The 17,667-nt window shown below is 32.6% G+C and overlaps 1 protein-coding gene across 13 annotated transcripts in view; it reads right to left on the reverse strand.

Annotated features, from left to right (window-relative positions):
• LOC122633572 (polypyrimidine tract-binding protein 1) overlaps window positions 1-17,667 on the reverse strand; it is a 305,402-nt gene that overhangs the window by 74,172 nt on the left and 213,563 nt on the right. For 12 of the 13 annotated variants that reach the window (XM_043821596.1, XM_043821591.1, XM_043821593.1 and 9 more), the window contains one exon: window positions 4,673-4,822. In XM_043821596.1, the coding sequence (XP_043677531.1) occupies window positions 4,673-4,822 (150 nt within the window). Of the gene's footprint in view, window positions 1-4,672; window positions 4,823-13,449; window positions 13,986-17,667 lie in introns of those variants that run through there. The other variant, XM_043821592.1, reaches the window with a different exon arrangement.

Consider the following 17,667-nt stretch of genomic DNA (forward strand, 5'->3'; position numbering starts at 1 on the left):
TCTCATTATAAATTAAATCTGATGGAGAAAAAGAAAAAAGAAAGGATAAAAAATGAGAAGAGAGAGAGAGAGACGGAGAGAAAGAGAAAACTAAACAAATAAAGAAAGAAGGAAAAGGAAAAAAAAATAAAAAATAAATAAAAAAAAAAGAAAAGATGATAGAAACGATAAGAAAGAGAAGGAGAGTTTTTCTGCACTCGACACAACGACAAGGCATATATATATATATATATATATATATATATATATATATATATATCGTTATCGTGCCCTTACGAAAAATTCTCGAGAGTGACGTAAACGAAGTTTACACGCTCGATAAAACGGGACGTCGATAACGAAATAGAAAACCAGAAGCAGCAAGAGCACCAGCACCAGTACCAGTACCAGTACCAGCATCAGCACTAGCAGCACGCGTGGTCAAAGAGAAAGACGAGGGGTTGATTGTGTTGATAGAGAAAGAAAAAGCTTTGGGGATGAGGTGGTAAGGGGTAGGAAGGGAGGGTGTGGTATGGAAGAGAGCCGAACTAGGGTTCTAGAAATCGAATGGTTCTCTCTCTCTCTCTCTCTCTCTCTTTCGTTCTCTTTTTCTCTCTGAAAATTGTCTGTTAGAAAGGATGAGAGGGGAAGGGAGAGAGAGTGGGAGGGGTTTAACTCGATGCCTCGTAGATAGGAGAGAGATTTAAACGAGCTCGTTTAATAGTTTGAATAACGCGTAGGTTCTTTGGGGAAGACTGAAAAAAAAGAAAAAAAAAAGAAAAATGAAGTAAAAAAATCTCGAAAAAAAAAATAAATAAATAAATGAAAAAGGAAGTGGATATCGTTTGTATTAAATAAGTGTTCATAGATACTACCCACTCTCCTTCCACCTATCCTTTGGCATTCTCAAGTCAATTAACTAAGTTTAATTAATTGCATGTATTGCGTGGCACGTGAATTTTCTATTTTGACACTTTTCGACGTGAAATGTGAACGTTGCGTGGCATTCTCACAAACGATTGAACGAGTGCGTTTAATGCTCTTTCGTTATAACGTATGTATGTATGTATATGTATATATGTATAACGTTTGAAAAGCATCCACACACAAGCATCGTATCTAAACGTACAACAGGTATGATAATGCGAGTGTGCTTTGTTCGTGCAGCTCATACCTCTGGGATTAAAATAATGCATCGATGCACCCGTTTGCCATTGCAACTCGAGAGAGAGAGAAGAAAGAGGGAAAGAGAAATAGAAATAGAGAGAGAGAGAGAGAGAGAGAAGAGAAGGGGGTTAGAGCTCGACCAAGAGAGATTTGTTTCTCCCGTTCCCTCCCAACCCCTTTTCATCTCACCCTTTTCTCTCTTACTCTCCCTCATACAAATACGACTCTCTCACGCAAATTACGTACGCATAAACGCCAGAAATATACTCTGCGTACGAACCGTATGATTACTATGACCACGTAAATACACCTGTGTGCAAATGCAAGTACGAGGAAAGCTTCGATTTTCGATTGGATTTAATCGAATTTCTCTCTCTCTCTCTCTCCCTCTCTATCAGTGAATATATATTTATAAAAGAAATTATGTATGTATGTATGTATGTATGTATATATATATATACATATCTTTAAATGAAGTCAAATTCTAATGTCTTCATCAAGAAAAAAAAAGGGGAATGAAGACGAAAGAAAGAAAGAAAAAGAACAAAGGAAAGAAAAAGAAGAAAAGAATTAAAGAATGATCGAGAACGTGATAAGATAGAAATAGAAGAAGAAACGAGACAAATCCTTCGTTCCATGGATTTGCCGAAGTTACTTGGCAACGTGTTCCAATGGATTATGGAACACGTAAGATGAATTTCTTCCAATTTAATCTTCTCACGAAGTAACGTTTTTCATTCTCCGAGAGTACCTTGGGAATTGAAATCGAATAGAATCGACTTACACACACACACACACACACACACATACTATCTCTCTCTTTTTATTCAACTGCAAACAATAATGCATACGTTCGTTCCTAATCTCCGAAGTAAGTCTATTACCAATCTAAAAAAAAAAGTGAGAAAAAAAATAGAAAAAAAAAAAAATGTCAACGCGTTTTAAAACGTGCTTCGTGTTACAAACGAGTTCTATGTATGTAAAAAGAGAAAAAAAAGAGAGAGAGAAAAAAGATAAAGAGAACGTGAAAGAGAAAGAGAGAGAAAGGAAAAACCTTTTATCGTACATACTCGAGGACAAAGACCGACAGTTTTTACATCATCTACTTTTCCTCTTTAAACACGTAAGCAGAATGCTAGCCATCGTTCGATAATCATCCCTCCTTCCTTTTCCTTCACCATCCTCCCTCCTACCTGTTCCCTTCTTTTACGTCACCCTTAAAAGACGAAAAGCACGTTTACACGTCACATTTAATCTACGACAATATATTTTCGTGTTATTGTTGGCTAGGGCCAAGGTGTCGGAAACCATCATATCTACGTCGCTTTTATCTTCTACTACACTCATTTACATGGAATAGATTGAGATACTTGTTACATATATATATATATATATATATATATATATATATATGTATGCATAAATATATACGTATATATATATTATATAAATACGTTCATGTTACACTTGGTTACTCGTATTATTCTGTAAAGGTACTTAAATAAACCATAATCCATCCATACGATTATATTCTCCAAATGATTAACAGTAAACTCATGTAAAATCCTAAAAGAGGATCCTTCGACCTCATTGTTATTATTGTTATTATCATTATTGTTATCGATATTACTTATCGACTTTGCAACATCGATTCCACTCTAATACTCATATCCTAGCGTAGAATATGTATTTTAGTTTCATGTATTTATCGTATAACCGAGTAGAGTAGCAACTGTTATAGAGATAGATAGATATACAGGATGAGGGAATCAGAGAGAAATGGAGAGAGAGAGAGAGAGAGAGGGAATGTGAGTGGTATTAATCCAGATAAACGGAGACTCGTGCGAGATAATGGAAGAGCTCGTGCAATGTACAAACGAGAGGCAAGAAAAGACGAGTTTGGTGTATATGCGTTTAGCACGCTTATGTAGAGTGAATCGTGTGAAATAGAACACCTGGATATATCTATCTTCTTTGAATATCGACGATAAATACGATTTAAAAATATATAAAATAATTATTATCATGATTAAATTTCATATTTATATTTATACGTATATTTATATACGTATATTACAGACGAAGAAAAGAAAAAGAAATTTGCCATTAAAATGATCGAAGTCATTAGCGAAACTTGTACAAAATCTATTAAATTTCATTTATATAAAACGAACAAGAGGAAGAAAAGAAAATGAAACGAAACAAAAACCTTTTCAATTCGTTCGTAATAACGTACCTATTATGTGTATATTTTTTAATGTAAAAAATAATTTCCTAAGTGAAGTATTGTTATTTGATCGAAATTGTTAACATAACAATTCCAATGTATTTTCGATTTTCAAAAGTTACATTTCAACTATACATGTATATATAATATATATATATATATATTATATATATATTATATATTTATATTACGTTTGTTTAGAGAAGAGGATAGAAGACTGAGAGTAACCAGGCTTTGGATCTCTCTCGTTGCAGCTCTCTTTCCGCATGCGGTCTGCAGAACGCACGGATAATAATGGATAATAATACATAAATGGGTGATCGTCGATTCGATTCCCGCGAATCGATGATTCGATTGTTTCTGCTATTGCACGCTCGGCCATCCGCGTCCCATTCGAATCGAATTTCTCATCCTCCTTTATATTCCTATACACGTTCTCTCACACACGTGTTTTTACTCTCTCTCTCTCTCTCTCTCTCTCTCTCTCTCTCTCTCTCTCTCTCTCGTTTTTTCTTTTTTTCTATCTCTCTCTATTCGCTACGAACTCGAATTTCTCTTGACGCACGATAACTCTGAGATACGCTTTATAATCGTATAAAATTTTCTTGTCGTTACATACGTATGTCTGTATAATCTATGTATGTATATATATATATGTTTTTATGCATATAAAAATGTGTAAAAATATAAAGAGAGAATAAAAAAACATGACTGTGCTTACGTAGAAGAAAAAAGAAGAAAAAAAAGGACTTGTCTAATCTTTCAACTATTTTTATATGTTATAAATTTGTATAGAAAAAATACAACTCGAGTTTTATATATATATATATATATATGCAAATATTCTTTAAAAATTAAGATCAACAATTTTGTAATTATGATAATCGCATAATTCAGATTATAAATTCGTTAATAAAATAAATAAATCTATAAAGTTTGTAACAAACGTATGTAAAAAATTATAAACTCTTAAAATACATAAAGAAAAAAAAAAATAAAATAAAATAAAATAAAATCGAAAATATGAGCGCTAAAAGTTAATATCTCAAAATCACCTTTGATCACGGAAAAAAAAGCTTTGTCATCGAATAATACCTTACGAATTATTTGCATGTATAATCGATAAATCCACGTACGTATGAAAATCAAAGAAAAACATATTGACACAAAAGTATAGAGAAAAAAAAAGAAAAAAAAAAAAAATCTGTTCAAAACCTATGAAATATTCAAGTCGATTAATCGTCCATTCAACGATACCATATAATCCTTCATTATTAAACAATCTAATTAAGAACATACCTGATTTTTGCCTTTGAGAACGAGTACATTGGTGACGCGACCGAAGGGTAAACCCAAATGAATGATTTCAGCCTCGGATACCTCGTTCGGTATATTTCTGATGTGAACGACCTTCGAAGGTTTGCCGTTGTGGCTCTTGTCGAGTTTGACCTGAAACAAAAAAAGAAAAGAAACCACGTCAATTATCCGTTTCAACGAGATGGGTAGAAGGGTAGTAGTTGGTGGGTGGGTGGGTGATGGGTGACGCGGGGTCAAGGAGAGGGGGAGGAGGATGGAGATGTAGAAGATGATGAAAGAAAGAAAAAAAGCAGACGAATCTATGGTGCTTCTAGATCTCGAATGGTTTCTTTGAAAGCGACGAAAGAAAAAGTAGAAAAAGGAAAAGAACATCAAAAGAGAAAAAAAGGAAAAAAAAAAAGGACAAAAATAAATAAAGAGAAGAGGAAGAACAAGAGAAAAGAGAGAAATAAAAAATAAAAAATAAAAGAAAAGAAAAGAAAAGATAAGAAGAAGAAGAAGAAGAAGAGAAGAAGAAGAAGAAAAGCACGGTCCCAGTTGGTTACATTATTTAGCGGTAGTGAAAGAGACGGAAGACGTTCAGGAAGACTCGGTACTTTTGAGTGTACGTTTAAATCGAACTCCCCGAGTTTTGCCGGAGGCTGAGTTTTCAATCACAGCTCAATCTAGTCGACGAGACTGCTCTGTACCGTCGAGCGCCCTACTCTCTTCCTCACTCCCTCCTTATATCTCATCCCTCCCCTATCGTCTCTTTACCCCTCTCTTTTCACGACTAGCTTCTTCCTTCTTGGCAGCATCCCTCTTCCATCTTTCTTTCTTTCTTTCTTTCTTTCTTTTCTTCCTTCCTTCCTTTCTTCCTTCTTTCGATTCGGAAGCACTCTTTCCATCCTTCTCTAACACATCTACAGCTATTTCTCTATCTCTTTCTTTCTCTTTTACTTTAACATCCATTCCAAGGGAAGCTTGTAAAAAGCTCGAAACTCCAACGGCTTCTCCATCCTTTTCTATATTATATATATATATATATATATATATATATATATATATATATCTTTCTCTCCCTTAAAAACGTCGTTGAGGTTTAGTCGAGTTTAACTGATCGGAAAATGCGTTTCTTAGCGGGTTAAGGAAGACAGATATTTCAGAGGCACCCTATCCATAATCCTCTTTTCTCGTTCGCTTCCTTCTCGAGTTCTCGAACAGCGAAATATTTCAAAGATGAGAGAGAGAGAGAGAGAGAGAGAAAGAAGGCAAAAATCTATATATATATATATATATATATATATATATATATATATATATATACGTTAGATAGCAACGAACGAGAGCTCGAGTTTACGAGTCGACCCGTTAAATAATTAAGGCACGTCTTTCCTTCTTGATTTAAGATCGAACTCCGTTTTCCCTGCTCCAGCTGCTTCCCGAACGTATAGATAGTAAGAGAGAGAAAGAGATAAAAAAAAAATTTGATCGGCAAGGATATCACCAGAAGCAAGAGTATACTCTAGTAAGAGGACGTGTTTTCTGTTAAGCACACGTGTGCATTGGAACAACCCCTATCCAACGTGTTACGTTCACGACTGACCTAACTACCCCTTGCCGCGTGTCAAAGATGCAACCGGGCGTCTACCACTTTCCAGTATATTTTTTACTCGTCCACCGTACCGAGAAGATTTATAGAGGACACGTTGTAATAAAATACCTCAACGTAGATCTTACTATTACTATTACTATTACTATTACTACTACTACTACTATTACTATTACTGATGTTATCGTTATTACTATTATTATTATTAATACCGTTATATGTATGTATGTATGTGTGTATATATATATATATATGTATATATGTATATCTAACTAGAATAATTCTCGAGGGTAATGTTATCTATAAGATAGTAAATATCATACGTCGGATTGATTAATTTTTTATAATACAATTTTTGTACGTGTAATTTTTATATGTGTGCGTGTGCAAGAACGTTAAAGTTATACATGAGAAACAAGAAACTTTGAATATGAAGTAACAATTAAATCTCTGTTAACAAAGTGAAATAAATAAAAAAAATAATAATAATAAAAAAGAATGTATATAGATATTTGAGCATACGATTTCTAAAAGGTTATGGAGTTCGAAATTGTGAATCTTTGACTCGACCGTATCATATTTCAGTATATTTTTATTTCTTTTTTTCTATATATATATACACACGCATATACATACATACATACATACATACATATATATATATATATATATATATATAAACTTTGAATAAAACATGCGTATATCGATGTCTTCGCGTATCGAGTGTTACGCATTATTCATTTAAAAGTGAAAAATAAAAAATAAAAAAAGTGAGAGGTTGAATATATAAATGAAAAAAAAAAATAAATAAAAGGTAAAAAAAAAAAATGGAAAAGGAATAAAAGAGAAAAGAAAAATCCAAAATGATAACAAAAAATGAAAAAAAAAAAAAAATATCGATTTCTATTAAACAGAATACGAATGACGGCAGAGAACGATCTGCAAACGAATAAAAAATGTAATAAACATTTTAACGGGATGAAATATTTGCCGAAGTATTTCACGAATATTATATTTCCTTTCATCTGATAAACATTTTATTACGTTCCGTTCCGTCACGGTGGTAGCGATAGTGGATCGGTGGTGGTGGTGGTGGTAAAAGTAGGGGTAGAAGTGAGGACAGTAGTGGGGATGATGGTGATGGTGGCGATAGGTATGTGCGTTGGTTGGTAGAGAAATTAAATTAGAGAGAATAAAAACGGAGATGTATGATAGTTCACTTTGAAGTCGTCATGCATTATGAAGAATTCAAATATAAATAGAGAGAAATAGAAAAAAAAAAAAATATAGAAAGTAAGAGAGAGAGAGAGAGAGAGAGAGAGAGTTTGCAAAATTGATCTCTTCTCTCTTTTTTTCCATTACGGATCACGTTTCGATTTTCATAAAAATTTTACGATTTTTCAATGAAAAAATAAATAATAAAATAAATGAATGAATACAAAAAAGAAAAAAAAAAAAAAAAAGAAAAACAATAATAATTGATAATAAAAAAAATATTTTCAATAGCACGTTAAGAGCCTATAAGAGGCTACTATGATTTATTTTGAGCAATGTCAATCGCAGCAGCAACGACAGAAGCAACGACAGTGAGTAAATTTTCAAAGCGCTTTATAAGCCCCACCCTCTCTCCTTCTCCTCTCCTATCTCTCCCGACAGTAACGAAAGGGTTAATTTAATTTCCAATTTAATTCAATTTTCTTTCTAACTCTTACGAAATAATACAATTTCTTGTCTAATTTAATTTCCTTTTCTTTTTTTTTTTTTTTAATTTATCTTTCAAAACTCCCATAATTAGAGGTCCTTGATCTTGAAGGTGTCTTCGTCATTTTTTCTCGTGACTTCATTTCTTTTCTTTTCTTTTTTTTTTTTTTTGAGGGAGAAAGAACTTGACTCATTTTTATTCTTCCTTTTGTTTTTTTTTCTTCTATGGCAAATTTAAAAAATAAATAAATAAATAAATAAAAGAAGAAAAATTTGTACGAATGAATGAATCAGTGTTTTTTTTTTTTTCGTTGCTCACTATTCTTGAAACGGACTAAAACCGAGTGAAAAGTTCTTCTACCATCAAAAAAAAAAAAGAAAAAGAAAGAAGAGAGGAAGAGAAAGAAAGAGAAAAAAAAAGAAATTAACGAACAAAAAATAAAAGAATAAGTAAAAAGCAGAGATGATCTCATCTAACGAGTCAATTAGAAAAAGCTTTAACGATATATATTATGTAAACTACATTGGCTTGTAAATTTTCTTTTATTCGGATGATGTCATCCGTATAATCTCCTTATTATAATAATTATAAGATGGTCAAACGACGATATCCAATTACAACTAATATATATCAATAAAAACGATATAAAGATAACATGAGATACAATTTATTTTTCCTCTCTCTCTCTCTCTCTCTCTCTCTCTCTCTCTCTCTCTCTCTCTCTCTCTCTCTCTCTCTCTCGTGCGAACAATTTCACATATTCAACAGGTCTCTCTCTCTCTCTTTCTCTCTTTTTCTCTTTATCAGACTCTCATTAAACAGAATTATTCTTTTCTTTTTATTTTATTAAAACATTCATCGAAGTAAGTTGTTATAAAATTTTAGTAGCAACCATACTATGATATGAATCGTTCTTGGAAAGGATTTACTTAGAAAGAAGAGATCAGGATCACGAAACAAAAGATTTACGATCGACAGCCCTTAAAAGAGACCCTTAAACAGTTTCGAGACAAAACGAATAAAGATTATAAAAGCTTCTTCATTCTTTCTCTTTCTCTCTTGTTCCCTCTATCTTTATATTTTTCTATTTCTCTCGTTTTTTTTCTTTCAAATGTATGGATCTCTTGGAAACATTATCGTAAACGATGTTAAAAGCGAACCTTCGTATCGTTCGAGCTAGTAACTTCGTCGTTACGAGAAACAAAGTTACAACGTAGGTAAAACTATGTAGGTATTCCATGAGAGAGAAAGAGAGAGAGAGAGAGAGAGAGAGAGAGAACTCAGAAGTTTCTCGTATAAAGTGTAAACGATAAACGAGATCGTTCATGTTAGCTAGCTATCGTTATATCTCCTGGAGCTTAAGGAAGGAAAAAAAAAAAAGAAAAAAGAAAACAGAAAATGAAGAAAGAAAGAAAAAAGAAAACGCAAAGATAAACGTAATTGTAAAACCGACGATAATCTTTAATAATTAAATAAGTAATTAAATTTTATCTTTTGCCTGCATTTTATCCACTTATCATATATGGTTTTTAAATATTGTCATATAGAAACTAACAATGAATTTTGAACGAGCGTGCATTATTTTCTCAATACACCTGCGCTACGAATATATATATATATATATATATATATATATGTATATATATATATATGATGTATGTAATATGATAGGTTGACCGCCAGGATACATTAATAATTTTCGAAAGTTTTTCTGGCTTTTCAGTTTTAGTCGCTTGTAATATTTACGATTAGAAAGAAAAATTGGCTTAAAATGTCTCGAAAAATGGATAATTTATTTTTAAAATAATCCAGAAATTTCTAGACCACTTAGAGACTTTTGACCTACTTTATATGTGTATGTACGATGAAATGAGTATAAACTTTACTTGTTTAAAAATATTCGAATTTGAAATGAAAAAAAGCACTTACATGTCGACACACAACGCACATACACACACACGTAGAGAGAGAGAGAGAGAGAGAGAGAGAGAGAGTTAACGCGTGATCACTTAAACTCACTCTAAATATTAATACGAAATGAAAAGAAGGTAAGTCTTCATTTAATTATATCTTAACAGGTAAAGAAGCTTTTGAAGTTCATTCGATAAAAGATAATTAGCTACCTTCTACCCTCTTCAAAAAAAAAAAAAAGGAAAAAAAAAAGAAAAAAAATTGTTTTATTAATCGAAATTGAAGAGAACATTTAAGATCTTTTTTGTTTATTTATCGTTTAATTTAAGAAAAAAAAACATCAAATACAAATCCCATTAATTTTATATGTATATATATTTATACATGTATATATATTCATATATTAATATACATCATTAAATATAATTATTAACGATGCATTTTCAACATTTTTTTCTTCTTTTTTTTGTCCTCCTTTTTGTTATCGTTCCATTTGAAAGAGACACATTAAACAATCTCTTCGATGACCAATTGCATTCCGCACAAATAAACGATCGTTTTGTATTATTCGCAGAATGAAAACATAATGGATAGGTAATTGTAGTCGAGGCATTAACGAATATAACGACACGAAGGAGTTAAAGTGTATTTTAAATGAATCGTAATATTTCGATATGTACTAGATAATAAAGTGTAGTATATATATACATATATATATATATATATATATACACATATATATATATATATTTATTTCTCTCAATCTCTACGACGTACCAAAGCGTTATTAATACAATGAAATTATTTGTAATTATGTTAGTTTTAGATCGTACGTATTTATCTCGCACATGCACAACGATACACGATATCAACCCGTTAATTACAAATTAATATTAAAATTGAATACGGATAATTGAACTTGTGCCTCGTAAAATAATACTCAGCCAATTTGATACGTAGCTCTGATTTACCACCTATTTATCTATATATAAATACATGTGTATATACACACACACATATATATATATATGCTACTGCATACATACATATATACACATATATACATAATAGAAAACTTTAACAAAAACTCTGTAACCTAATTTCTTTTATTTTTCCTGTGCCTAGCAAAAACATCGTATAACTTGGTTAATATTAACCCTTTAATACCAACTAAAATAATTTTTCAACCTCAAAAAAAAAAAAAAAAAAAAAAAAAGAAGAAATAAAAGAAAAAGGAAAAAGAAAAAAAATTTCAATTGAAATGAAATATACAGGGTGAACGAAACGTTCCTACACGTTACTTTTAAAAGTCAATTATTTTCAAAAACTCGAGTATCCCTTCTCATAATCGTTTAGTCCGATTAATTTCTCTTTTTCTTTTTATCTGCTTATAAAATTACAAAAGCGTAAGCTTCAAAACGATCTAAAAATTCTTGAGATGGAGCAATTTAAAAAGACAAAAAAAATTCTGAATTTTACAAAATCCGACCAGTTGTATAAATTATATTTATTTTATTGCAAATAAAAACTGCACTCATGTAAGTACGATTTTCTTATGATCAATTGTGTAAATAAGAAAACTGCTAAGCTTTAAGATAAACTAATCGTAAAAGTTGTTGATTAAGACGAGACAAAATAAAAATATATAATATATATATATATATATATATATATATATATATATATAATATATCAAGTTCTGAGAGATTATTTTCGATCGTCGATCGTCGATCGTCGATCATACACGCACACGTATATACACACATATATACAATATGCAGCATACACACAGAGAATGTGTACAATACAAAAGCGTTCTGATATCCAATATTAATCGTTACATTGGAATTCACTGCATTGTTTCAACACAACGACCGATGGAACGGTTCGTTCATTGCAACACGCGGTACATAGTAATCCGATTTGATGGAACGCTACCGCGGCCGTTTAAAAATCGAAATTGGCTTGGATATATATATATATATATATACACACACACACACACACACACATACACACAACGTATATATTTGTATATACGTATGCATGCATGCATGTATGTATGTAGGTATGTATGTATGTATGTATGTATGTATGTATGTATCGAAAACTAATCGTGACTAAATACGAGACCTTCATGGATGATTGTAAACAGAAAGAGAAAAAGCTATACGTGATTGTAATAACAACAGTTTTTCGTTGGACATACGCAAAAAAATTAAAAAAAAAAAAGAGAAAAGAAGAAGAGAAAGAAAAAATAAAAACACAAGAAAAAGCGAACAAAAAGAATGGTAACAAAAAAAAATTGAAAAAAGCAGAAAGAATATAAAGAATAGAAAACAACGAGATAGAGATAGAGATAGAGAGATAGATAGAAAGAGAGGGAGAGAGACATACAGAGAGAGAGAGAGAGAGAGAGAGAGAGAGAGAGAGAACGAAAAGCCTTTTACAACTCGTATAGCTACAGTAGAAAACGAAAGTAGGCTGGAAAAAAAGAAGAACGTGACGTAACACGTTTTCGACGTAGCTGCATAAAATGTTTCCACCGTTTCCTGCGATGAAAAACGAACGATGCACGTTGCTCTCTCTCTCTCTCTCCCTCTCATTCCTTGTGTCTAGCTATCTCTCTCTGTCTCTCTCTCTCTCTCTCTCTCTCTCTCGCTTGCTCTTTTTTTTCTGTTCTCGTTTCACCGGTAACACAACGCCTAAGCGAATTTCCTCCGATAGAGACAACTTTCCTCCTACGCGGGAAAGCTTCATAAAGAGGGATTTACTCGACAAATTTACGCTTTTATTAAAACCATGAAGAGAAGAGAGAGAGAGAGAGAGAGAGAGAGAGAGAGAGAGAGAGAGAGAGAGTACTGTGAATTTTCAATGAACTTTAGTAGTATATATTATTATATCGTTAGTCTTTACAACAACGATTTTGTTATTTTGATATGTTTCCTTTCTCTTTCTTTCTCTATCTCTCTCTCTTTCTCTCTCTCTCTCTCTCTCTCACTCTTTCTTTCTTTCTTTCTTTCTTTCTCTTTCTGATTTTCTTTCTCTTTCTCTTTCTTTCTCTAATTCTTATATGTATAGAAACAGAACGTATATTAAAATATATTCTAGTTAACTCATACATATACCTCAGAGAACCGACGTAGTAATACGTATATCCAGTAGTCATGACAATTTCTAGGTTATGTATACAAACGAGGATGATTCGATATCGACTCTTACGTTCGATCGATGTATCGTCGCCATCTTGAAATGGCTTAATTTTCTACTAACAATAACAATGTGAAACGTTCGATTCCATACAACGCATTATGCTTATACACAACACACACACAGATGCATACATACAACATGTGAACTCACTGTCTCTCTCTTTCTCTCTCTCTGTCTCTCTCTCTCTCTTTCTCTCTCTCTCACTCACTCACTCACTCACTCACTCGCTTGCTTGCTTGCTCACTCACTCACTCACTCACTCACTCACTCACTCACTCACTCTTCACAGGCACACACTCATACATATATGTATATATATACATATATCTACATTAAACTCACCAAATCAAGTTGAAACTCAAGTTCATCGTTTTTGTATAAACCTTTCGACCACGTTTCGTGTCCGGCAGCACCGTTGCTGCGCATGTCCGTAGATCCTTCGACCATCATCGACAGAACATCGAGACGATTCCTCTCCGAACACGTATCCACCGTCTCCATATTACCAACACTCATTTATTCGTTCAATGTTTCACGCAATAAACGTACAATAAATCACTCAAAACGAACCTATTTTAACAACGATATTTTCTAACGTAACCTAACGCGTGTACAGACACAACACACACGGCCGGTCGCAACGTGTTACACCGGCGCGACCGGTCGATGTCACTGCGCGTTCGGTCAACTTCGTAAACGCTCGAGATATTCCGTCGGCACTGCCGTACGCGTATTTTCCAAGGCCCCGCGTCATAGACACTCGTTTCAATTCTCTCTCAATCGAACCGAATTTTTTCCCCCCGTCGATTTATTTATTTGTTTATCAACTCGTGTATACGTTCATTCGTTCATTTATTTACTTATTCCTTCGCGTTATTATAAGAATTTTATTTATTCGACGAATATCAATCGTTCGATTTCGACTACTACACGTTGTCCTCTCCCGCTTTTTAATTATTTAAACGAATTCGTTCATCCTGTTTTCTATTTTTCTTTCTTTTTTTCTCTCTCTTTCTTTCCTTTCGTTCTTTGTTATTTTTTTTTTATTTTTTTATTTCTTTCTTTTCCTTTTTTTTTTTTTCTTTTTCCAAGAAGCAATCATCGAGAGTCAACTGACAAGTGACGTAATTATTATCGATTATTTACCATCGAGTATTGTATTACTTTCTCATTTCTCATTTAATTTTCACATTCGGATAGTTTTTCATTTTCTTCTTATGTAACAGGGCGGTGGACGAAAGTCTTTAGTTTTTGATATTAAAAAAAAAATATCGATTACTCTTTTTCGAGACGCTCTATTCTATAAATTATTTTTTTTTCTCTTCTATCTTCTTTTTCTTTCCCATTCTAAACGACTGATACACTTGAGCCACTCTGTGTATATACATATGTGTGTGTATTCGTCTCATTGTGCGTATATATATATATACACACATATATATATATATACACATATTTTTTTTCTTTCTTGAATTGTTTTCTACAGCTTCTACGCGATATACAACTCCTTTTCGTCGGCGTACGCAGAAAAATAAAGCGTGAGAGAAAAATAAAACATTTAGTTATAATCTGCTTCTAGATTCGATCGTTTAAAGGCACGATATGACATTTGAACACGTCCGAATCGCGTGAGCCGTTTTATTTCCGGAGTTCACGACGTCTTCGTGACGTTTCTCCTTTCGGTATATAGATCATAGGTCACAAAGAGAACGTTCTTTCTCTCCTCCCCTTCGACGTACAATTATATTTCTAATCTATAATATAGTTCCTAGATAATATTGAAAATCATTATATTTCGTTTATTTCCTTCCCGAGTGTGTCGTTCACATATCAAATTTTTTTATCTCTTTCGTATCAACGCGTAATCATCGAATATAATGAAATGATGATGATGACGATGATAATAATATGTGTGTTTGTGTGTGTGTGTTATACGTATAGAAAGAAGAAATAAAAATAATAAAAAATAAAATACAAAAAGATATATATATATATATCTATTATCGTTATCAATGTTTAGATATAAATAGTACGTAAAATTGCGAAAAGAAAAGGACAAAAATAGAAATAAATCGTTTGATATCGAGAATAATTTTGCTTATACATAATGTGTAGAAAGATAGAAGATGAATACGACACGTGACACATGGCGCAACAGGCGGTGGTAGTAGACGCATCTCCATTAGAATTTCAAGTAGCTTCTCTTCTAGTCCTATACTCCTTATTCTTTTTCTTTCTATATTTATATATATATATATATATATATATATATATATATATATATATATATATTTTAACTCGTAAGAAAACCATTCTTTATTTCGAACGACTTTCACGTTTTTCTTTCACCTCTTTATCGTATACATAAGAATAAAAAGAATAAGAAACTTCTTAATAATAAATTTCGAAGAGATTCTTTTGGATCATATCAAGAAAAACATTCTAACGTTACAGACAACAGATATATATATATATATATGTATATACGCACACACATGTATTTTCTTTTACAACTCCAGAGACATTCTAATCTGACAAGGCAACAATGTTTTCTCGAATAAAAGGTAATTCCAAAGAAAGCTAAGTTTCAGAGAAAGCCACGATATTCGTGGTTGTCACCGTTGTCTCCACTTTTGGGAATGTAGGACAAAAATGGAGATAGAAGGGGAATAGCTTTTCCTCTTTTACGTCACGAACTTATCACGAAATGTATTCCGAGGGGAACCGAAAAAAATACAACTATATCTTTATTTCTTTCTCTCTCTCTCTCTCTCTCTCTTTCTTTTTTTTTTTTTTTTTTTTTTTTTTGACAAACATACTAAACGAATTATTACTTTTCATATTCGTTACTAACTTCGAACAAATAAAATCTACACACACACACACACACACACGTATATATTTTTTTCTTTTTTTGCTTATAAGAATTTTTTATAATGATATATATATATATGTATATTTCATTTTTAATGAATTGTTCTTTTCATTTATATTCTATAAATATCCCTTCCCTCTCTCTTTCTTTCTCTATTTCTTTCTCTCTTCCTCTCTTTCTTTCTTCGTCATTCTAACGAGTTAACCTTCTTGGTTGTTCTGCCTTTAAAAAAGAAGTTCACGAAGGGCGCAGCTGCAGAAGGGAAACGTGTCGTTCTGCAGGGGCGATTAACGAAACTATCGTTTAACTCTACAACGGGACTACTAACTCGAAGGGGGAAAACTCGAAGGGAAAGACGAACAAGAAAGAGAAAAAGAGATGTAAAAATAAAAAAAGAAAAAGAAAAAGAAAAGCGAAAAGAGAGAAAACCGGAAAAAAGGGACAAAGAAAAAGCAAGCAAGCAAGAAAAAGAAAAAGAAAAGAGGAGAAATGAACGCGGGAAAAAATCGTTAAAAATTTTACAAGAAAGCGACCAGTAAGAATAAAAAGGGAACGAGAGAAAGAAAATAAAGAAAATAAAGAATCTAAAAAAAGAAAACAAGAAACAAAAAACAAAAAATAAAGAAAGGAGATAAATGAAGAAAGAAAATTGAATGCTTTTAAAACCACAGCTGTTAAACGTTGAAATGGAAGGGCAATAAACGTGTCCACCAACGGGTCTCGATATTAATTAACGCCAATAATGAGAGTTATTTTGTGTTTGGCTTGGCACACGTTCGTTGCGTTCATTGCATTCGCTTAGAGTCACGCGAGCCAATGTATATAAACGTTCATTTTCCACTTCCCTTCTTCCATCACCCTCCTATCCCGTTTACCACCCCCTCCAATTCAACATCCTTGTCTACTCTCCTTCAACCAACTACTACCTCCCTCTCGAGCAACCCCTCTGTGTCTCCAACAACCACGCAACCTGCTGAATGTATATCTTCTTTCTCTCTCTTTCTCTATCTATCTATCTCTCTTTATCTCTTTTCTCCCTCTTTCATCCCCTTTCTCTGGCATGGCTTCGATTTCAATGAAAACGAGCCATGATATCGATTGCGACACGACATTTGTTTCCTTTTAATATATTACTTTGCAAGAATCTCTCTCTCTCTCTCTCTCTCTCTCTCTCTCTCTGTCTGTCTGTCTGTCTGTCCGTCCTTTTTCTCTTTCTCTATCTGTATCTCTTTCTATATATTCTCTATTTTACTCTCTATTCACGTCTAACCCATTATCGACTATATAATACAAGTGAAAATACAACGTACGATTCGTTCGAAGAGAATATATGGAAATTAATAAAAGTCTATCGTTCATTTTCTTCGTCTCTCTCTCTCTCTCTCTCTCTCTCTCTCTCTCTCTCTTTTTTTTAAATCATCCGTATAGAAGAGAGAAAGAGAGAGAGAGATGTAGGATCGCGTTAGTGTCACAAGAATTATCGATTAAACGTCGATACGTATTATCGAAGTTCACCCCTAAACGGCATATATCCTGTGATATTCATCCCCCATTTCTGATGTCCTCTTTGCTAACGCACTCTCCCTCTCTACCTCCCTCTATCTATCTCTCTCATTCATATCTCTCATTATTCCTTTCCATTTTCTATCAAGCTTCTTGGTAAATGAAGGGAATCATATATGTAC

The sequence above is a fragment of the Vespula pensylvanica genome, chromosome 12 (genome assembly GCF_014466175.1).
Source record: "Vespula pensylvanica isolate Volc-1 chromosome 12, ASM1446617v1, whole genome shotgun sequence".
Lineage (NCBI taxonomy): Eukaryota > Metazoa > Arthropoda > Insecta > Hymenoptera > Vespidae > Vespula > Vespula pensylvanica.